This window comes from Plectropomus leopardus, chromosome 6 (assembly GCF_026936395.1).
Source record: "Plectropomus leopardus strain MGB_pleo_1.0 chromosome 6, ASM2693639v1, whole genome shotgun sequence".
In the NCBI taxonomy this organism is placed as follows: domain Eukaryota; kingdom Metazoa; phylum Chordata; class Actinopteri; order Perciformes; family Serranidae; genus Plectropomus; species Plectropomus leopardus.
Window position 1 is genome coordinate 19,171,913 of NC_142181.1, and position 23,778 is coordinate 19,195,690.

Sequence of the window (23,778 nt, forward strand, 5' to 3'; positions counted from 1 at the left end):
GCATGTTTTACAGGGCCCATTCTTGGCCTTCATCACTCACAGCTAATGGATGTCTTTACCCAGTATGCCTACAATGACAGTTTCAACGACAATGGAACATGGAGCTTCAACGAAACAGATCAAGAGCAGAAGCACCCTTACAACTACTATGCCATGCTACTTACTCTGCTTATCTTTGTCATCGTCTTTGGCAACGTGCTGGTGTGCATGGCTGTGTCCAGAGAGAAGGCCCTGCAGACCACCACCAACTACCTGATCGTCAGCCTGGCTGTGGCAGACCTTCTGGTGGCCACACTGGTTATGCCATGGGTTGTTTACTTGGAGGTAGGATAGCAGAGATGTACACACGCCCACACAACATTTACACACATGTATTATCTTTGTGCGTACTTGAAGAAGTATAAATAACTCGATATGTGCAGCAGACATGCTCTCCATATCTCTATACCTATAATTATCTGGATCTTGTGTCGTTGGAAGACCATTAGAGCAAAAGAAAGTGGTTTTCAGACCCACAGTATAACTATCACGAGAAGATTACTGTTCTATCTCACACCGCCACATTCTCTGCGAGTCATCACATGTTGCAGCCTTATCAGTGGACTTCCGCATCTTAATATTACGTTTCATGTATCCTTCTGAGTCTGCTCTTTTTGTTACAATGCTGATGAATATACCTGTATTCAGACTGTCTGACATGCTTCATTTAAGCACCTGTCTCATATTCTTGTTCTTGTTTCTGAACTCTTGGCATCTACCTTTATATAGTATAGTTGTGACAACACATTTTCACAGAAGTCCTGGCGGCTCATTCAAATGCACATTTTCTGAATACTGACTATGTGCATTTATCTGTGGTTTGAGGGTTTTGATATTTTCACAGTGTTTATAAAGCAATTATACCTGCTTGATAATAAAACAAATAGACATGAAAAGTGGACTATTTACAGTATTGGGCATTTAAAAAAATAGCAAAGCTTATTATGCATAGAGAAGGAATTTATATGAAATCTGGTGCCAGAGAAATACTAATGAAAAGGGTTTGAGCCAAGAAAGCCACCTGCAGATATTAGCAGGTCAGAGGCTCAAGGTGAAACAAGGGTGATGGCACATATGTTCACATCAGCATTGTAAATATCAGTCCTGTAGTGGTTAATGTAGCAACACTATGTGACAACATCAAAATGTCAGACCGGTCTATTTTAGTCAGTGGTCAGATGTTTTATGAATAATTCTTCCTAATTCTGGGATATATCATTTTGCATTTGCTGCTGTGTGGGATAATGCAGATTTGTTTTATTTTAAAGCTGTTATGACACATCATTGCCTGCTAACCATCGCAACCTAAAATAGAAGCCCAGCATAAAATCATCTCCAATCTATGAAATCAATAGCAAGCAGGATGTGGGCTATTTCTGAAAAGTCCATCTCTATCTCATAGTCATTGCTCATTTCTTCTGTCTGTCTTCTTTGTTGCAGGGTCATCAGGCTTTAGGTCACGCTGTCTGATGTAGAGAAAGGCAATTTAACAGTGTAGGGGGTCCAACCCTCCTGTGCGACTCAGTGAGTCACGATGGTGATCTCTCTGATCAAATTACAGTGTATATATCCACAGGATGTCACAGTCTCTGCTTCTCTCTATGTATGTATGTTTGTTGGTACACAGTACAGTGGTACTTTTAGAAGTGGTGAGCAATGTTACCAAAAAAAAAAAAAAAACTTTCTGAGGATCATTGGCACCAATTATCAGGCTAAAATCTGATTATAACGTATGCAACCTGCATTCTGTGTTTGTTTTTTATGAGAATATTTACCTGCTCTCTCTGTTGATGTGGACATCTGGGTCCACCCAGAGGGGCTTTACATCAAAGTATTTCGGAGATGTAGGAGTTGAGTTCAAATCGGGCGCATATCAAAGCTCCAACTTGCAGTATAAAACTTTTTCAATAAAATATTCATGTTGATATCATAGCAGAAAAGTGAGTCTCTGATGGTGTAAAATGTGTTTAATTTCACAGGTGGACAACACATTTGAAATTTGGTGACTGCCTTGAATCTTTAATCAAATCTAATGTGTAATATCTTGATATAATGTTTTTGGACACAATAGCTTTGACTGGAAGCTGAGCTCAGTGCATAAGAAGAGAAGTGGAAATGAAGAAAGCAAACAAACAGCTTAAGTCAAGAGGGATGGAGGTCAAAATAATTTTTTTTATATTAGGAAATATTTTTTTAAATTCATTGAACTCTTTATCAGAATCGGTTTGGAATTTTTTGTGTTATTTTTTGCTAGCGCACAGTAAATATGGTTTGGTCTGGTTGTCATGTTAATGTGCTCACTGTCTTGAATCCGTTCTATCGATCTCCTACTTTCCCTTTTTGAATGAAAAATTGAGACTACCGCCACCTGCTGTTATAGAGAGTTATTTCCTTTTACGTATGCACAGAACTGTAGTCTTTGCAGTGTTGGTCGAACTTTGTCGCCATTACTTCTTTCGGCTTTTCGGACCATTTCAGTGGCGTTATATTGAAAAAGCAATAAGAGACGGATTTAGCAACTTATTAAGATCATCAGGGAACAAGGAAGAAATATATTGTCATTTATTCCCATGTCCACTCTTCATAATAACCGCAAAACAACACTGTCAGCGTTCATCAGGCCAGCACCTCCCCTCTCTCTCCTCGTGCGCCAGGTGTGTGTGTGACAGGCGAAGGAGACGCTGCTCGCAGTGTGAATTCAGGTGAACTGAGTTTTCAGCTCAGTTTTGTTGAAAAAATAAACTGATATCTGATGTTTGGTTACCTTCAACTCACATGCTGGTGCTGGCTGGCAACTTAATACAAATACTCTGGCAGGGAACGAGTTAATGGGCAGCTGTTTTCTAGTTTCATTTAGTTTTCTGTAAATCTTCAGAGAAATCCACTTTTGACACTTTCCTCATAATGAGGACAGGGTCAAGCCTTAAAAAACTGCAGATTAAAGGAGTATGCCAGTGCTTCAGTATTGTAATTCCATAAATTCAGGAGACTCACAAGATTCAGATTAAAACAAGAAATCAAATCAAAGTAACAGAGGTTGAAATATCTTAACTTTAAGTATGTGGTAAGAGTCAAGCTCCAGAATCCTACATTTCCCATAATGCAAATCAATAAAATTTGACCCTCTTTGCCTGTTAAATACTCACATCTTTCAAGCTTCATGCCCAAAGTTTGTAACACAGGTAACAAATGTTTTTAGTGTCTAGGCCCAGGCAAGATAGCACGGATGACATCAAATGGGTTCTTTTTTCCGACTCAGAGCCACAGACGACATTAATCCACTGTCCATGACAGAATAAGCAATCAGTCATGTGTAAACCTTTGAGGTGCCTCTATTTGTTATGCAGACTTTTTTTTTTACCCCCACAAGTTAGTAATACTAATTTTGGTGAAATCCTTTTCAGATGATTGTGCTGAGAACTAAATAATGGCTGTTTTTCAAAGTCAAAATGGATTATCCAGCATATGTTAGGCGTGGGGTGCTCATCTGATTTTGGTGTGTTAGTTTCTACCGCTAACTGAGACAGTAGCAGTTGGACCGTTACAAATTCTTGAAAAAAAAAAATTATCGCTATAAATGGGATTACTATTTTCTGAGGTATATACCAGCCAGTTTAAAATAATGTATGGATTTGCATTTGTGTTGTGAAAGGGAGGGGGGCCTTAGATGTTCTTGGATGCTCACAACTTTGGAGATTTTTATTTATTCATTTCACATTCTTCTCGACATGCTTCTTGACACAACCAAGAATCATGTGCATCTACGGATAGTGACAACAAATACTTAGCAGTATTTGCTCAGTGTTTAGTAACAATATTGTGTTTTTCGCTGCTCCATCACACATAAAAACCTCCAATCCCACCGCATGTACACTCCTTTTTCTTCATGTGCAGACATTTGATTTGTTTTTAATCCTAGTGTCACAGACTGTGGCCGTCACTAAGTTCCTCCTGTTAATGACGTATCAGCGTGAACTTTAGTGAGAGATTAGTCACAGAGTGCGGGCAGGCCATACAACTTGCCCTTTATTATTAAATGCTGAATTAGCATTAATTACCACTGTTTTCACTTTCTGTCAAGTATGACTGATTTAGAGAGCACATGGAGGGACATTTATGCATGGCTTAAGGTCCAGAGCTTGGTTAAAATCAAGGTAAATTATATCACACTTTTCATGCTTCCGCACGGGAGGTAGCCATGGCCAGATGCATTATGGATTGGGATTTCTGAATGAGCTTTTTAATTATCACCAGAAAGCTGAAAGTTTCTGATACTAACATGTTTTGTTCAGCATGATAATGTTCACAGATGAACACCACTTTTGTGTGTTTTGAAACGTAAATGAAATCATCAGAAGCAAAAAGCTGTGAATGAACTAAATCATGGACGCACGACTTAAACATCAGCACCCTGAATTGTTCAACTTAACTGTAAAAACATGTTTAAACACAATCGAAAAATATTATAAACAGATATCTACAAGTTTGAGCGCGACTGTTGCTGTAAAGCTGTAAAGGTAGGCAAGTGGGTTGAATGAGTTTCTGTGTCCAGTGTGATGACATTTGACACTGACGATAAAAACTGTAGTCCAAATTAGCCACCAACTGCCAAGGTTTACTGCTCTTTTTAAGAGGAGTAAAATCTGAAAAGTTCAAAACTTCTGTTTATATGGACACATTTTATGTTGCAGAACAAAACGGCTAAACATCTTTAGCCTGTGTTAATCACAGACCTTATTTAATGCATTTTACTGAAAACCCATTCTAAAAACCCACAGACTTTGAGAGTTTGACACTCTATGAAGGTTGCATTGGACAAACCACCGGAAAATCCAGAGCTATCCAAGGTTGGATATATTTGTATATGTCAAAGATGTGGACAACATCCACAAGACTACACATTGCATCTTTGTTGGATCCTATCTTGACATGTCTACATAAACGGACAAAATTGGACCCTGAAAAATCTGGAATCAGGATACCCATCCGTGATATACACTACAATGTAATCTGCTTAAGAATTATGTGTCGGATCTTTTCATATATTACTGGCATCTTTGACGTATCCTGTTTCAGATATCAGATAGAAATATACCTGATACCCGACGGATATGATTCCATATATGTATATATTCCAACGTGTGTATTTTTGGTGTATCTGTGAATGTAAGGATTACAAGAGTGAAAAACTGAATTACTCAATTGAGGGATTAATAATAAAATTATTGTATCAATATTGATTCAAGCTAAAAAAAATATATATATAGAAGCATAACAGACAGTAATGGCATGGCAGCCATACCAGATAATTCCAAGAGATGAGTTGGCACTGCGGCCAACCAAAAACATATGACAGATTTTAAGAAAATAAAAACACTATTTATCTTGTGTGAGAGCCAAGATAGATGAGCCAGAGATAGAGATGAATAGAGATATAGTTGGACAGATGAGGGAAAGACACTGTAGGGTGATATATAGAGGGATAGTCATGGCACAGCGGCCATTAAAGATAACCAAACAGACATGTCGGCACGGCGGCCATGACAGATAATCAAACAGATTGGTCAACACAGTGGCCAACCAAAAACACAACACAAACATGAAAAATAAAAATGGCACTTACTTATTGTAGACCTTGCTGGGCGTTGATAGCTCAGTCTGCAGGGACTTGGCGTGGGAACTGGAGGATGGTGCCCTTGAGCAAGGCACTTAAGCTCTAACTGCTTGGAGCTGAGCATGTGTTGCTCCATCAGTCAAACATCTCTCTGCAACTAATGCATATCTGGTCCTGAGTGTGCGTGTGTGTGCGTTTGTATGTGTGTCTGTGTGTAATAAATAATAATAGAGTGTAATATTCAATTTCAACAATTATTGTATCATATAGATCTAAACTAATAGATCCAAGCAGATAGACAACAGATAGTTATGGCAAGGTAGTCGTGACAAATAATCAAACCAACATAGCACAACACAAACCGCCATTTCAGCATTATATCTGCCATTTTTACTTAATGTTAACTTAACATTATGTGAGGTGTTTCAGAAAAGTTAGAAGTATTTTGGGAGTTTTTATTTAAAAAACAAAAACCATTCTTATAATTTTTGCAATCAGGAATGCAAAACTTTGAAGCTTAACATCTCAAAACCCACTCAGAACACAGATAAAGAAACTCATAATTCTAAAGTGGCAATATGTAAATGACACTTATATCTCACAGCAGAAAAAGAGATAGAGAGGAGATATAGGCAGATAGTCAGGGCACACAGCCATATATAGATAAAGATGGATGCGAAATACTGATAGAGATAGAGAAGTAAAACCAGAGATAAAGGATAGTTACATAGATGAGAGATGGATAGTCATGGCACGGCGGCCACGATCAAAAATCAAACAGATCACTCGGCATGGCGGCCAACCAAAACCACAACACAGACTTAAAGAAAATTAAAGTGGCCCTTACTATTTGTAGATCTAGTTTGGCGGCAGTAGCTCAGTCTGGTGTGGGAACCAAAGGGTGCTGGGTTGGAGTCCAGAAGTCCAGCGTGAAACATTTTACGGAGTGTGGACTGGTAGAAAGACAAGGAATAAGGACATATAAAGGGATAGTCATAGCACAGCGGCCAAAAACAAAACAGACATAAGGCCCATTCACACAGGACTATTATTACCCGGGGACCTCATGTTATGTTGAAATTATCTCCCCTAATTCTGTTTGTCATGGAGTGCATTCACACTGGATAAGCGATGGCTGTGTTGTACCCATATTTACTGACAATATAATGCTAAATTTGTAACACAGTAAATGTAGAATTATAAATTCACAATTGATAATGAGGTTGATTTTTTTCTCTAAAAATGAAACATCTGATAAAGAAGTACTTATAAAACATTTCTTGATATAACAAACAAAATGTGTCTATTTAAAACAATGTACAATAAAAAAAAATACTCAGTGTATCCCCCTCAGCTGAACATAAAAACAAAAATAAATATCTAAAAACAAAAATAAATATCTAAAAAATTAATTGAATAAATTAAAACTTTTTTTTTTACAAAAAAAAAAAAAAAACATAAAACATGTTGCATAACTTATTTTTGGGTAGTAGCCTCCGCTGCCAGACCCACCGTGAGCAGGTTACAGGTGAGCTGCCACTGTATGGGAACGATATATTAAAGGCATTTCAACACCAACTAAAGCCTTATTTTTAAATTAATTAATCCAGTGCCTTTTAAGACTATTCTTTCCTGGCACGCCGTGGCAATATGCGCGTTCATAAGCAAGTTCTAGTATTCCTTCATATTATATAGCCTCCTGAATAATATCTTTTTTTTTCTTCTTCTGTTTTTTTAATGGCTTTTGTTCCCCTTTAAGGCAGAATTTGTGCAAAGCGGTTGTTGTATTGGATAGCACTGGACTGTAGGTGTAGCTAATTAAGTGACCATGCAGCTTACTTCCTCATTTACACTGAAGGTCAAATTTCAGTACTTACAAAATAACAATGAATTTTTGTCTAATTTAAGTTCTCATGTTTTAATCATTTTCATATCACTCATGATCTTAAATATGTAATCTATTATGATGATTTGACATTATTTGATTTTTATGTTATTAGTTGTTTTGGGGGGTTTTAATGGAGAAATTCTTTATCCATAAACAAAAAATGTTAGATTCCCACCCCTCTTTCAGTCTTTACTGGATGGATCTAGACTCAGCACATTACTCTCTTGCTTTCACAAATAATTTTGAAAAAAAGCATCAGATTTTAAGACTATTACAACATTTTATCTGGTAAAACCCAGTGATTTGATATGTGTGTTTTTTTAATGGTTTCTTCTTCTGTCAGTCTTCAGTATATATTTTTTTATTTTATTATAAGACTTTTATTGATTTATGTATTGATATTATTGGTATTATGGTTATTAATTTATTAATAGCCTTCTTGCTCACCAAAATCATCTCCATTAGCTAATTTTATTGAATTAGTTTGCCAGCAATGTAATTTGCAAAAGCTTCTTTAACATAATATTTATAATATCTTCATGACCAGGCTTATTCCCTAATATTAACTAACTGTTAAGAAGCTAACTTTACACTGACAGGTTTCATTTGGAAACAAGGGCTTGGTAGCATTTACATTAAATTGATGAACCTTAAATCATAAAACCCTAGCATCAGTTTGACACCCATTTTATCAAAAAATTTATAATTTACGATTGAGTGTATGAATGTTGAGAGTGATTCTGGTTTGCTAGCATGGTAACAGTAGAGGACCTTCTAAAAACCAAGTGTTTCTTCGTGAATATTGGGGGTGGGGGAAAAAAATCAATTCACATAAGAATCTTGATTGTCATTATAAAGAGAAGTGACGAAACATTTCTAAACAGTTCGATCTTGGGCGTCAAATTTGCCATCTCTAGAATCAGGCCCCTCTCTGAAGTGTCAGTGACAGATATGAGCTGGAGTAATGGTGCAGATTCTGGGACTTTTTTTTAGAAAAGTGTGTCCATTTTTTGAAGTATAATAATTATAACGTTTATTTTTCACTTTTCTGATTCCCAACTCTTGGGAGAAAGGTTTTCTACTACAAAAAGGTTGTACATAGTAAAACCTTCATAATTACATACACACTTTGCTTTAATAACATAATATGTCACTGGCAAAACAGACTGGAGTAGATCCTGAAATTATATCTCCTATATTTTGAATCGGGAATCGATTTTGAGTCGAATTGTGACCCCCAAGAATCGTGCGTTACTGAAAGATTAACACCCCTAGTGAATATATGATCATAAAAATTACAAAATCATCTCTGTTTGATGTTACAGTGCCGCATGAGATCTCTTTAAGTTTATTAATGAAATTAAGGTAAATATTAAGTTCACAAACAACTTTTTAGGTTATGGCTTGTGAGGTTAACCCTATATAAATATGGACAACATGACAGCTCCCCCTAAGTGAGGTTATTCAATATCAATCGCCCCCTGGTGTCTGACTGCAGTACCTGTCCTAAGACCCGCCCCTCCATGTTAGTGAATGTTTATAGGCCGAACAAAAACTCAAAGTACACGCAAAATACATTTTCCACAAAGATGATTTCTGTCATTGGAGGTAGTTCTCATCACCCTGATGTTTTTTCAAGCGTGTGTTTTTATAATAAGTTCGGTTTTAATGGGTTATTAAATTATACAAATTGACGTTTATCCGCCATGATTGACAGCTGTGATAGCCAATCCGTGCGCTCATATTCAATGGAGCTGCTCACGATTGGTCGGACGGGTGTTTGGGCGGGAACTCTCCCACCGCGGATAACGTTACTGCGCCGACGCAAGACTCCCAATAACCTTCGCAAGATGGCAACGCTCGTATCCGGGATATTTTAACCTCACTTCAGCATAGCAGCGGTAAGTCATGGAATTATTATAATTGGGGGCGCGTCGTCCATCTTTATTTACAGTCTATAGTTTAACCAACAAGTGAGAAGAAGCTCTCACCGCCAGCTGAGGGGGACGCTCCCGGGCGAAACTCACTTTTTGGAGAGAGTTCCCTCCTTTATTTCCACCATTAGCTAATGCTACTCTAAAGTTACATTAGCTCCGTAACTAGCTATCTACCATAAGCTTAACCATGACGCAGCACGGCATCACGCAAATGTCAGTGGTACTTGAGACTGACTAAAAACAGTTTCAAATTGTCCGAAATATACTAGTTTTCCAATCACAGAGAAACATTTTTTACCTCAGTAAAACATTATAGCTTCAAATACATCAGTAATACATCTTAAAGAAATAAAAACTGCCATTTTTAAACGCAATAATGACATCCAAAATGTTGGAAGATTTCTGAAATACTCACCGAATTAGAAGGACAGTAAGTTCCAGAATGTTAACGGTCGGGACATTCAAAATCTGGGGGTCTATGCGCATGATGCTAGCCCTCTCTCACTGACATGCGCAGTAGGCGGGGTCAGTCTGCGTTACTGGGCATTACATTTGTTCCAGTAAAAACGCACAAACACACATCTGGATATAAATGTATAACAATGGAATTAACCTCAAAGGGGCTTTAGTGGTCATCCAAAGAATGTCTATAAGCAGTGTGTATATTTATATTGTATATTTAAGTATTTAAACAGCAATAAAAATGTTCAGAAAACTCCCACATTTGCTGTATGAGACCAAAGTCCAAACACAGCCCATTTTTTAATGTCTATTTTTGTGGGCTGAATTAGGTCAAAAACAGACTAAATTTCAACTTTTTTTTTTTTTTTTGGCTAAATTAGGACCAAGTATCAGAGTATTGTAATTTATTGTATTACTTGTAATTTATTGTATTCCCTTCTCTGTGGTATTACTATAAGCCCAGTTTAATTTCTAGCTTTTTTTTCAATTGTGTGAATAAATAAATCAGTGGTTGGCAACCGGCCCATGGGCCAACATTGGCCCTCCAGCAATAATATCTGGCCTGCCAGATTATTTTGATAATCTGTTTTTTTTTTTTTTTTTTTTTTTTTCACAATATCAGGCTGACAGTATCAAAATGTCCAAATATATAATCTACCCTCGTCAGAAGAATGCTGATTATACTTTTATCCATGTTGAGAATGGGAGTGAATGACAGAGACGGACACGGGCTGCACTGTAGTGCACAGAGCCTGGTGCTGAAATAGCGACATGCGATGTGTGGTATGAAAAAAATTGCACCGGTTCAGGAAATCATTCAAACGTTATTTTACTTATGTGACTGTGGGCCACACGTGTGAACAGGAAAAAAGGTAATTTAGTTTAATTTTACGACAAACACTGACACCAAAATCAGCATAAAAAAAGTAGAATCTGATGTAAATGACACAGTCATGCAACTATCTGACAAATAGCCCTTACTGTTAAAAGACAAACTACATAGATTACCATGAGTTATGCACTAGCTAGGGGGAAGTAATTGACCTGACTGAGACTACTGATAATAACAGGGCACCTGTTTCACGGAGGCAATGATACCATCCATTGACTTGCCGTCTAATATACAACTATGGGATCCTAATGGATATGTCACAGATATCATATGCAGAAAACATCTTATTTATGGATCTGCTATGGATCATATCTTCCAGGATACTCTCTGAAAGTGTTATGGATATGTGACAGATCCAAAAACTTGTATACTGTTGGATCTTTTCAGATACAGGTCCTTTTTGTCCAGTGTTGGCTATCTGTCATTAGGGTTTTAACTTTTTAGCTCTAGGTTTTTGGCTTATTTAAACACTGTAATTGGATGATACACATATTATTGCAGATATCTGCTGTTTACAGTGTTAACCTTTTGCTCATTATTATAATATCAGATAGCCGACTTCAGTAACTTCATTAGACAAGAACCATGACAAAAAGCATGTCACAGCCATGTGCATCCTTTTTCAGTGTCGTCCTAAAACAGTTTAAGTTGGTCCGATATTTTCTAAATGTGGCACATGGGAATACGTTTTTTCATTTGCAGTGCGTTGAGCTCTCAGGGCCACTGTGTGAACGCCATAATGCAGACAAGTTTTAGATGCAAGACGGCAGTTTCATTTCACCCTAATTTTAAGTGACATCCCAAATTGCACTTTCTAACCATTTTCTCAGTTCCCTAGCCCCCATTACTGGATTTTCAATTTACCCAACACCTTTCCTTTGTAAATTAATTCATAATGCTGATACATTCTGAATTAATTGATTTGCTATGCACATATGCACAGTGTAAATGAAGTTGGAAAAGTATTTGTATGTGTGTGTGGTGTAAGACAAAATTTTGTAATAATTATTGTGTTTTAGTTTAGTTTTTTCATTGCCTGAGACAAGCTATGTAATATCCACTGAATATGTTTCCCCACACTGATAGGAATAGATGTGTTGCAGCCATCAGGGCCTGCAATGGTTGTCAGCTGTTGTGGGCTTTTTAAATTTGTTACAGGCAGCAACACTGATGAGGAGGTTAAAAAAAAACATGGTTGTGTTGGTGGAGCTGGTGAGAGAAGTAACCTGTAGATGGTCATGTAAAGATCAAGAACAAGAAATTGAGTGACAGTAGGGAGAGAGAAAAACAGAGCATAATGAAGAGATACTAAGAAGATAAATGTCAGAAGCAAAAGGTTGGAAAAATGCAAAAGTAGAAGAGAGGAGGAGTTGTGTTGGGGATGAGGGTGCTCATTAGGCTGTCAGATCATCCTGCAATTGCCACTAGGGTTGTGAACACCAGCAACAACATACGGCTCTTTAAGCTACCATTTGACTTTAGGAAGACATGGCCAAGGGACAAAGATTAATCCACCACTAAGAGGTAGGAGTTGCCCCCCACCCCTCCACCACCTGACTCTCTTAGCCTTTTCAGAGCCGTGGGAGGAAGCAGGAAGGATGTAGTGTCAGGCGAGGTGGGTGGCTTAGCCCTGTCAGAGTATCACTGATTATGTTAGATTCATCTTGGGGTTTGACCATGTAACAGGGGACAACCAAGGAATTAATACAAATAGGTTTAAATCATGTATTTGATTGAAAGCCTTCAGGGGCAGACGAGGAGGCATGGTAAAGTAATGATTTTGCTAACACTGAGCCTTCCCATATGGCTTTGCTATAATCTGTAGTGTTAAAAGTCACGCTGGAAAGATGTTTTTTTTTTTCTCATAAAACTAGGCTGTCTCTGCAGTAGACAGATGCAAATACTTTTGAAATTGGTGCTACATGACCAGAGAAAACAGAGGAAAAAGGGCTATGGCATTCACTTTTCCTAAGAGGTAGAAAACCTACGACTATCAGAAAGATATGCGCGACACCAGACCAATAAATGCTCTCACTGGTGAGTGAAGTCATGCAAAAAAATCTGTTTGACACAATGGGGGCAATCTTATAACAAACAATCTGGTGTTACAGTTTAACAGTAAGCTAAAACGTGCCTCTGAAAACATTTGACGTGAGAAGTATGCACCGTAGTAACAGAATCTTGGTTTTATTTGATCATCACAGCTTACTGTTTGATCTCAGTTCTTCAACCTCCGTTTTCACTATGCTGGAAGCAGTATGGCGCCCACCTTCTGTTTACAACATCTTGCTACAGCTAAACAGTGCACTGAAATATGTTTCTGAAGGCATTTTAGAAGAGAAATAGGCAGTGCAGTAACATCATCTGGGTTTCTGTTCGATTAGCACTGCCAAGTGTTAATGTTTGATCAGAGATTGGTTGGAGTTTGTGAGAGGTAGAGTTAGAGGGACAGGTCTGTCTCTTGGTCCACTTCTATACTCTTTGGTTGAATCTAAATCTCGAGAATACACTTGCAGACTCGCAGACATTGCCGGCACACTCAGAGGAAGTCTACGATTGCTGAGGGCTGTCCAAATTTACAATTCATCAAGTCCACAAGGGGCCTGAAGCAGACAATCTGCAGACTTCCAGCGAGGGCAGACTTCACCTGACTTTTAGACCTAAAAGAAACAAAAAAAAACATATAATGAATTACTATGTCTAAACAATAATTGAATAATTTAGGCACCAAAAAATATTCATCATTCATCACATCATGAAAATTATGCATAGCCTATGTTGTTGGTGGTGTATAGAAAAGTGTTATCATCAATATCATTTTGTTCAGAGGCTTTGTCCTGGCAGACTTCAGGTGATAACAGAGAACACGTCACAGAATGTATAACTGATGTCTGCGAGGGCTTAGTCCGCAAGTCTAGAGGGCAAACATTTGGATTCAGTCTGTCCACAGTGGCAGCATGGGTGGCAGGCAGTACAAAAATGTGGAAGTGTAGCCTGGAGTTGAAGCCATTCAAACTCCAACAGATGTCACATTTTGCAGCATGCAGTGGAGTTTTGCCATGAGGGTATGAGGTACGTAGAGACAGAGGAAAGTTTACCGCAGTTCATTCACACATCCTACATACATTGTTATGATACAAAACTGGTTACCTTTTGGCAAAATATCACTTTAATTCCCAGAAAAGGTGTCATGAAGTCACTAAACAATCATCACTTTCAATTGGTAAATTTCCATCATGTCAGGAGTAAGATTCATTTGATATCATGAATATAACAGACCATTTAGATTATGTGTATGATGTAAAATGTGTGCTGTTTTTCACCTGCAATTTATAACTTTCAATGAGAAAGCTCACGGCTGTTCAGTCTGTTACCGATCAGAGCCCACTCACAGCATTCAGATTTTCTTTCATGCTCATTCATTATAATCTCAGTCTTCATTCCTTCTATTGTTCAGTTTTGCTTCCCTTTTCCTGTCTCAAAAATAATATGAAGAAGAAAAAACATCCAAGGAGGCTTGACTGTCAGGATTGCTTTTGTTGCAGAAGTAAAACACATTATTTCTGCCAAGGTGCTGCCTTTTCTGGGCAACTGCAGTGGCTTTGTTCTGTTGACTGTTTCTGTAAACCACCGTTTGTTCATGTTTTTCTCTTCTAGGTAGTGGGAGAGTGGCGCTTCAGCAAGATCCACTGTGACATCTTTGTCACCCTGGATGTGATGATGTGTACAGCCAGCATCCTCAATCTCTGTGCCATCAGCATTGATCGGTGAGTTAGCCACTGCACAGATTGTTTAGGCTTACATGTGACACTTCCTGCGTGGATTTTTAATGGAAATCTTTAAGTGCATGACCATCAGAGCCCACATGTCTATATACAGACTAAATGCCTTTTACAAACATGGATTTCACACCATGCACACCACGCAACAGCTCCATTTCATGTTTATTTACATGGATGTGTTTATACACCTCATAACTAATGGCCGCCAGATGTTCCAGAGTTATCAATGTGAATATCTCAAAATGCAGCAATTTCTAAGAATGTGTGCATAATCTGATAACCACCTGTAAAGACAGATTCTTGGGAGAATGAAATGGAAATGCAAAGTTGTGGACTCCTGCTCACTGTCAGAATAAATTAAAGAAGCAGTTACATTTCAGTCCTAGAGCACTGTCAAGTTCTACAGTACATAACACAAACAATAAAATTAAGCAGTATGTTTAGACTTCAACAACCAATCACAGAAGTGGGAAAATCACAGGAACAAAATAATGATCACATATCCAGTAATTAATCTAAAGGCATACATAAAACAAAAGTGCATACTTTAAAAATAAACACATCTTGCGACAGTGAAAACCTGAAATGAGGAAAAGCTGGGAACGGCAACTATATTTATTAGTGAAAAATGGAGAGAATGGAAGGTTTTATTCAGTTTAGGTCTCCGGGTTAAAAAAGAAAATAACAAAAAAAAAAAACAAAAGCAGTTTTTAACTATGTCTGGCCAGATTTATCTGTAACACATCTAATCTTACTTTTAATTTTTTAACAGAACATTAACACAAGGAACATCAAAATGTCAGGCCTTTTATATATATATTTTTGTGTAAATATAATATTATCATACTAACCAAAGGCAAACACTTAAAATACGATATATGCAATAATAATTAACTTAAAGAGAAGTAATAACATGTAAAATGCCATTAATTTTTCATCTTCCTTCCATTTTATCCAACTATAATAATAATAAAAGTAAAACAGTGAAAACACTGAAAACACAAGTAAATGTGAAAATATGAAAAGCACCTTATCCATAGAAAAAGCATCAGTTTGGTAAAAGCTAAAAGAAATGACCAAATTATTTTACAGAGTAAATTAATGGCAGGTGAAAATCATTTTTCGCTAATCTCCAGTGGTTTGACTAGACCTGTCCTCAGGGTGTGATCGGTACACTTTGCTATCACAGTTGGGTGTGGTTTCCAGTTCCACAGAGCACACACTGCTCCTCTGGCCCCATCCGCATCCACTGGTAGTGCTGGATATGATCAGACATGCAACAGACTTGAAACTTTTAACCAGAGAGGGCAGTGAAACACTACTTTTCAGCCTGGTGTTAAGTCACACTTAAATAATGAGAGAAGGGTAATATTTATAAAGGACATCAGTGCATCCCAACTTTACTTGATGTAAGAAAATATTTATAAATACATTTTTCATAAGAATAGGGTGCAAGCAGAAAAATAGGCTGAAAACACAATAGTAACAAATTTGCATCTTTTGAGTTTATATCTTGAATGCATAGGGAACACTGGCATATTTACATATTGATATGGAGCAACATTAGATTAATACTAAAATATTAATATAACTATGTCTCTGAAGTCCAAAATGCACTCCACTTTTTTAGCTCTTTTCTTGGTTTCTATCAACACCCGAAGTAAAAATTTCTGGCTATATAGCTGTGAAATGCTCCACTACGCTCACAAGCAAATTGCTTCCTGCCTCTGTCTACAGTTTGATACTGAGGAGGTAGTGTACAGTGGCTATGCTTCTGCTGAAAAACTGTGCAAAGAAAGCGGTGAGAGTGAATCAAAACAATAATGTTGCTGTTAAAACCAAACAATGAGCAACAATTAAAATGCTGAAATGCTTTTTAGAGCTGCGGGGAACTTCAAAGCTGACTGATCATTCTCAGTGAGTTTATAATTTGATAATTTTGATTTGTCAATATAAAGATAATAATTAGGGATAAATACATACACAAATGAATAAAGTGCTGTTTAAAACACCAGCTCATGACAGCACCTGTTTTGTCACAAGACCCCTTTCCCCTGGATTCATTAATGCCTCATTCAAAAATAAACTCACGCATTTAGCTGTGTGACTGACATGAGGACTCATTCGTTAATGATGGTGTTTCTATAAAGTAGATCACAAACTGCTGTGGTTACAGCAAAATGTTGTTCACATGAAGTACAAGTAAAGCTTTCAATAATGAACTGTAGGAAGCAATTGTTTGACAATGAAGAGCAGTATATGTATTAAATGTGTAAGAGCTCAGTTTGCTCCACATGATGTCTGAAGAATACCAACAACATAATGTTTCCTACATTTTCATTCTGAATTCTGTCAAGTTTATAATTTTATTTGATTTTCTGCTTGGCTGCATTTTACATCTTAAATATATATGCAAAATATATATATAATATATATATGTGTGTTCACACACAAACGAAACTCTTAAATTAGAATGCAAAGGTCTTATATGTGAGGGGAAGCTCATTAAGAAGCACTCTGAATAATCTCATGGTAGATTATTGTTTTCGTGTCTTTGAAATTAATGTAATAAGCCAAGAAGAAAGGCGTCAAAATTAGCATATATATTATTTATCTGACGTGTCTATGTGCTTCTTACTTGTGAGTATGAATCACTGGAAGGAAGAGTTTGACCGTATCAAGAGTTGTTTTCGCTTGTTTGAGCCCGCTGATTTGTAAAAGTTCAGAGAAAAGTCACAATTAAAATGTGTTTCCTTTTGTTAAGTAAACAGTTCCAGGCAACATTGTAATTTGTACATCAAAAGATTCAGACAAAATATACTTTGTTCTTTGTTCTCATTAACCTATGTATACATGTTTCTTTTGAAATTTTGTGACCACACGCCAGGAAAAAAAAGTTAGATCATTATTCTATTGTTGAAAAGATGAAAACATTAAGAGCAGTTGGGAGATGGCCAATGAAATCAGCAACTTGTCTTCAAAAGCAGAAAGCATAAGACAAAACTGCTTTTGTGTAGGAGGTGAATATACACATGCCAAATGTAATTTAATGATGTTCAAATTATGTTTCCAAAAGACAGACTGTTATTTAAGATGAGCCACAAGACACTTTACAACTGAAAGCTGTTCGTATGAAGTACAAGTAAAGTAGGAAGCAATTGTTTAATGTTGAATAGCAGAATATGTATTAAATGTGTAAGAGCTCAGTTTGCTCTACATGACGTCTGAAGAATACCAAGGACACAATGTTTCCCACATTTTCATTCTGAATTCTACCAAGTTTGTAATTTCTGCTTGGCTGCCTCTTACATCTTAAATCTATATGCACAATATATACTAAACATGCACACAAACAAACACAATTTCACCTCTTAAATTAGCATGCAAAGGTCTCAAAAGTGAGGGGACACTCATCAAAGAAAATCTTGTCAGAGCAGTTTGCCGTAAACTTTAGTGATATGTAGTAAGGCAATGTACATTTTCTAATTTGTTTATGCTAATAATTTTGGTCCCCATGAAACAGAATTCAGAGAAACTTAAGCTTCAGTGACGTATTTCCCAGTGATAAGGAATGTTTGAGTGGTGTACACTTAGAAAATTTTAGATTTTATCGTAAATGTTATCGATTTAGATCAAATCGTTCACATTTAATTGGACAACTAAAAAGTGCGTAGGCTTAGAGTTTAGCGAAAGATGGAGCTACAGCAGACTGTTGACTTCACATACAAGTCCTTCACCATAATTTAGGTTTGGATAACCAGTTAGAGATTATTTAATTAGACCTCCACCGCATTGTTTTTGAAATGTTATCAAAGGTTTTGCCCACTGACCCCCAAAAACACATCGCTTCCTATCTCCCCGTTTTGCTCTGTCAATGTTAACTACCGCGGCCCACAAACTTTGATGTTTGGTTTTAAAAATACTCTAATACTGTTTTTTGGGGTTTTTTTGGACATCTATTTTGCATATAACAAGAGATACATGATCAGTTAAAACAGGGACACACGATTAAAAATGTTTTTTCATTTCATTTGGGACTTAAATGCAGTTAGTCATATATGAAATATTTTCATAATGTGAGAAAAACTAAAATCTGTTTAAACTTTTAACATAATGACATAAAATACCAGCTCTTTATGATAATCCCATTAATGTGACATAAAATATGATGATGGTAATCCTGACAAAATGAGTTTGGAGTTTTGCGCCAAGAAAAAGATGGACTGTGAGTTCCTCCTACATCTCCAGTGATTTGAGCATAAAACCTCTGCATCTGTTTAGGGTATCTTAACATTTAGTGTGCAAAAAGCGTAGACATCTGTGTACTAGAGCTTGGTAGCATGTCACATGATTAGATGAGACACAATTTGTCATTTAAATGATCGCACAACTTACAGGTATATTTATGTGATTGATTGGCAACCCTTCAATGAATTTGGTTGATAGATTTTTCCTATGGGGTGGCAGCACTTGATATGGCATGCAAACCTGCACTTTTCTTTAATTAGGAACTGCAGTTGTAATGTATACACCATTCCTGCTGCTATTTATGGCTGATGTGATCGAGACATCTGAGAGGAAAGATCTCTTTTTTTTAACTATTGGTAACAATTAACCATTAATCTAGCGTAGATAATTGTTTTTAATCGCATTAAGATACTTTCATGTGTATGTAGATGTGTCTTTAGAGAGCAAAAATACACTGTGTGTATTCTTGAGGCTCAACAAAAGTGTTGGATGCATTTCCTTCCTTATAAATCATTCACAAAGCTGAGTTAATAGACACCATCTACCTCTCTTCCTGTAATTGTTCTTGGAGCTGTGTGTAAGTACGCTGATACCACCTCCCACCATCACACATTTTCATACAACACTTTTTATGATAACCAATGAATTAGTGGCCCACAAAGGACGTTATGTTCTTAACTGAAAGTTAGGTAATGTAAAGCTACTCTGGTTAGACTTATGACAAGCCACATGGTGATGGCGTACCTTAAATTACTCAAAGGTCACTCAAAGTTCACAAGGTTCAGAAACACCAGTCTCCTTGGGAGCATCCTGTGTTCCCATCAGCACATTGGTCACATGATCCCAGCCTTCCAAAATAAGTGAGTTATTCATGAACTACAAGCTGATCATTACATCGGATATGTATGAAATTCAGTGCATTACTTACTGTTGGAAAATGTTTCCTGCATGAGAGCAACGTGATCAACATGGAATGGGTTCTGTTTTGGGTCTGTGCATCTAATATTGAACCATTCAGAGAAGTTAAACCAAAAATGAATTGGCTCTGAACTGTAAGAGATGGTTCCCAGCTGGATTCAAATAATAGCAGGTTGACATCAATGGGCGTGTCTTTTTCTAGGAGAGTAAGGAGATTTGCAAGTAATAATCTTCTTTGTCTTCCTCTATCATTAATAGTTGTTCAATGCTTGTTTTGTGGATAACAACAAATATCTAATAACAGCTCATAGTTAATATGACCTTCTATCTCGTTACTGCTGTTCACCTCCATTGTGCATTGTGCAACACCATTGATGACACATCTCGATTTGATTGTTCTGTGTTGCATTTTAACTGGAAGCTGTGCTTGCTTTTGTAATGTGTGATAGTTTTATTTGTCTGCATGTATTGATGGTTGATACAGTGTTTCATGCTGCCCTCTTGGGCAGGTTGCTCTTGGAAAAAGATTTTAAATCTCAATGAATCTTTTACCTGTTTAAATAAAGAATATTTATAGATATGATAGTTTGGTTCAAAACTGCTGACAAAGCAGGCTGGCTATCTAGATGACACCAAAAACCAAAGTTAATTCGGTGAAAAAAGGAGTATTACAGCATTTTAGACTTAAGTCAGTTTTGATAAACCATACCAAATAGGCTGATTCTGATTTTAATGTTTAGATCCTTCTCACAGTGTTTTTCTTCTCTGCCTTTGTTGGCACATTCTTACATGTCTTTACAAGTTACTGCCGCCAACTATGCATCAGCGTAATAGCATTAAACTGGCAACAGGATTGTTTAATGAAACCTCTGTATGAAATTAAAGGAGACAAAACTGAATGATGTGATCTTAGAGAGGGTGGAGGTGTGTTCCTACCAATTAAAGTCAACAAAGTAACAAACACCACCTTTGTTTTAAGTTGTCCTCTTCACGGGAAGTGCAAGCTCACTTTTATTTCAAACTGATATATTTTTTTCTATGCCTTATAATTTCTTAACCTCAGCTGCGCTATCTCTGTGAAGCTATGTATATATCCAGCCCAAGAACTGTGATACAAGAGCAGGTACATGAAAAAATGTATCTGCCAGTCATGTTCTGGAAATACCTGTTTCTTTTGGCCTTGCACCAACACTGTGCATTAAAATTCCTGGGCTAATCTGAGAGGTATTTCCTTACTCAAGGCTTCTTTTACCCAAGACCATGGCATGGTGTGTCCAACAATACATACATACATGGCATAATACAATTACCTCAGATTTATTCTCACTGTCCTTGTGTGTTTCCATAAAGAAACCCAAACAAAACAGTCTCTTAAAAGCCTTACTCACTTGGTTTTATGTCAGAGTCTTCTCAACCATATAGCACAAAATCAATGCTATGAGATGCTGTAAAAAGCTGTGCATTTCCTGGTGATTATAGCAAGCTCACTAATAAGGTCAACCAGTGTAGCAAGGTTAAATTATAAGGTCCTTAGTGGGAGAAAAACAGAACCAACCGTTTAGTTTCTCCTGTTCATGTAAACTGTAGCTTGCTGCACATGGCTGCTTCCAAAGCACCAGTCCAACATCAAAAGGGATCTGATCAAAGATGACAGGCAAGATCTCCTGGTTTTACCACTTGTGTGCTTCATGTTCTCGGCCCTCTTTTGAGCTAAAACCCATTGATGAATAAAGAGAACTAATAACAGAAAGGGGATAAATTAACTGCAGATCATTAAATGGAAAATGCATTAATTGAAACCATACAAATGTTGTTGTTTTTCTGCGTACCTTCCCTGTTGTCTTGTAAAAAAGTGTCATGCATTTTTCATACATTTAAATTAAATAGGCTATTTTTTCTACACCTCTTGCAGTTACACAGCAGTTGCAATGCCAATGCTGTACAATACTCGCTACAGTTCCAGGAGACGGGTCACAGTAATGATCTCGGTGGTGTGGGTACTGTCTTTCGCCATATCCTGTCCCCTATTGTTTGGTCTAAATAACACAGGTAAGAAAGACTACGATCCATACTGTGAATGTTTTGTCATGGCGGGTGACTACATTAGTGGAGCACTAGTGGCACGTTATTATTCATGAGTGCAACCACTGCACAGTACATAGCACAGCATCTGCAGTACATTGAAGAAACATTTATATTGTGGAGATAGCTGATGTATCTTTTATATGCTTGACCATATTTGCATGAACATTGCACTTAAGAAGAATGACAGTGTTTCCATTTACAATACTGCATACTCTGCAGCATTGTGTTGCAACAGTGACTAGAAGCTAAGCATTACAGTAAATTATTACATTAGACTGACATGTATTTTGTGAGCCACAGCCTTTTGGGTTGCTTTCAGAACAGAGGCTTTAACGGAGAATTACACTAAAAGCAGGTTCTGATTAGTCTTCGTGTTGTTGACCAGCTCCTGTGGCTAAGTTCCTATCTGTTTGAAGCTCCACTCATCCTTCTAGTGCCTTGATGTATTGTTGACTCAGCCAGTACTCAGCCATTTGCATTTGTGAGCTGCACGACTGCTTTTTAAGTTATAACAAATTATATTAAAAATATTTCTACAATTTCTTACCAAGGGATTGAAAGTTTGTAGCACTATTAAGGAGCACAGAGGTCTGTTGATCAGATACAGATTGTGGCTAACATTTCTACACGTGAAGCTGTGTTCAACTCTCCTTCCCTCCTGGCTTGTGTGAGAAACTTTTGCCGTGAGAGCACAAATTTAAACATTTATAACATATTTGTTTTTCATTTTTCATAGGCTTAAGACTTTTTTCATACACCGGGTAGATATATTTCTCTCAAATTTGGTCACAGAGCACCTCTCTTTTCCAAGATAATCCATCCACCTTACAGGTGTGGCATATCAAGATGCTGGTCAAACAGCATCATTGCTGCATTGGTAGCACATCCAACTGGCTTCACAACTGCAAACACCACATATCCAGCATCGTCTCCCGCAAGTGTCTGAAACCAGCCACCTGAACAGCTGATGCAACTATTGGTTTGAAAATCCAAAGAATTTCGGCACAAACCATTAGAAACCATCTCAAGAAAGCTTATCTGCATGCTCATCTTCCTCACTAGGGTCTTGATCCGAAAGTAGTTTGTTGTTGTAACCTACTTGTGCGGTTTTAAGGCCGCTTGAATGTTCCATATTAAGGGAAACAACATTGGAGGAATCATATGGTAGTGAAATGGACGTTCAATTCATGGTCATCAGTAACGATGTTGTTTAATCAACATATTCATATGGCAAACCTGTCAGGTGGATGGATTATCTCGGAAAAGGAGGAGTGTTTACTTACACTGATTTTAACATTGTGACCAAAATTTGAGAGAAATGTATATACTGAGTGCATAAAAAAGGTATTATATTTTTTAGTGAACCCAGTGAGAAATGGTAATAAAATACACAGAAGTGTTTAAATTTTTCTTTCACAATGTGCCTTTCAATTACCAACGCACACGCTGTCACAAGCTCGTGTGCATGCCATCTGAATTGCAGCTCAGTGACATCTACAGGGAAATATCAATATGTGAATAGGGAATCAAAGGGATATTTAGTGTGTAACTTCCGTAAAATTGGGGGGAGCTTGCCAGAGACGGATAAAAGAAATAACTGTCAAAAGGCTCTGATATCCTGATTTTTACTCTTTTTATAAGGGTAAAGGTCTAAAGACACTGAATGCTACATTTCTTGTAGCTTGTAATGGAGGTGTTTTTTTTTAATTATTATTTAACAGGATTATTCAGACTTTGGGAAATTCCCTCCAGAGCTACAGAAGAAACACCACTGTTCTCACAGGCTGAGTAGTACTCATCCTGACATGTAGACCAAATTTCAAATGTAAAACCAAGTTGCCCCTTCAGTGGACAGCCCGCTCTACCTCCTGACACCCTGAAGTGTGAAGATAGCAAGTTGTTAACGTGTACTA

At 37.2% G+C, this 23,778-nt stretch overlaps 1 protein-coding gene across 1 annotated transcript in view; it reads left to right on the forward strand.

Annotated features, from left to right (window-relative positions):
• Window positions 1–23,778, forward strand: part of drd2a (dopamine receptor D2a) — a 59,620-nt gene that overhangs the window by 30,111 nt on the left and 5,731 nt on the right. Inside the window, exons 2-4 of the mRNA XM_042486717.2 lie at window positions 14–324; window positions 14,490–14,599; window positions 21,693–21,829. Of these exons, the coding sequence (XP_042342651.2) occupies window positions 46–324; window positions 14,490–14,599; window positions 21,693–21,829 (526 nt within the window). The 5' untranslated portion in view covers window positions 14–45. The remainder of the gene's footprint in view (window positions 1–13; window positions 325–14,489; window positions 14,600–21,692; window positions 21,830–23,778) is intronic.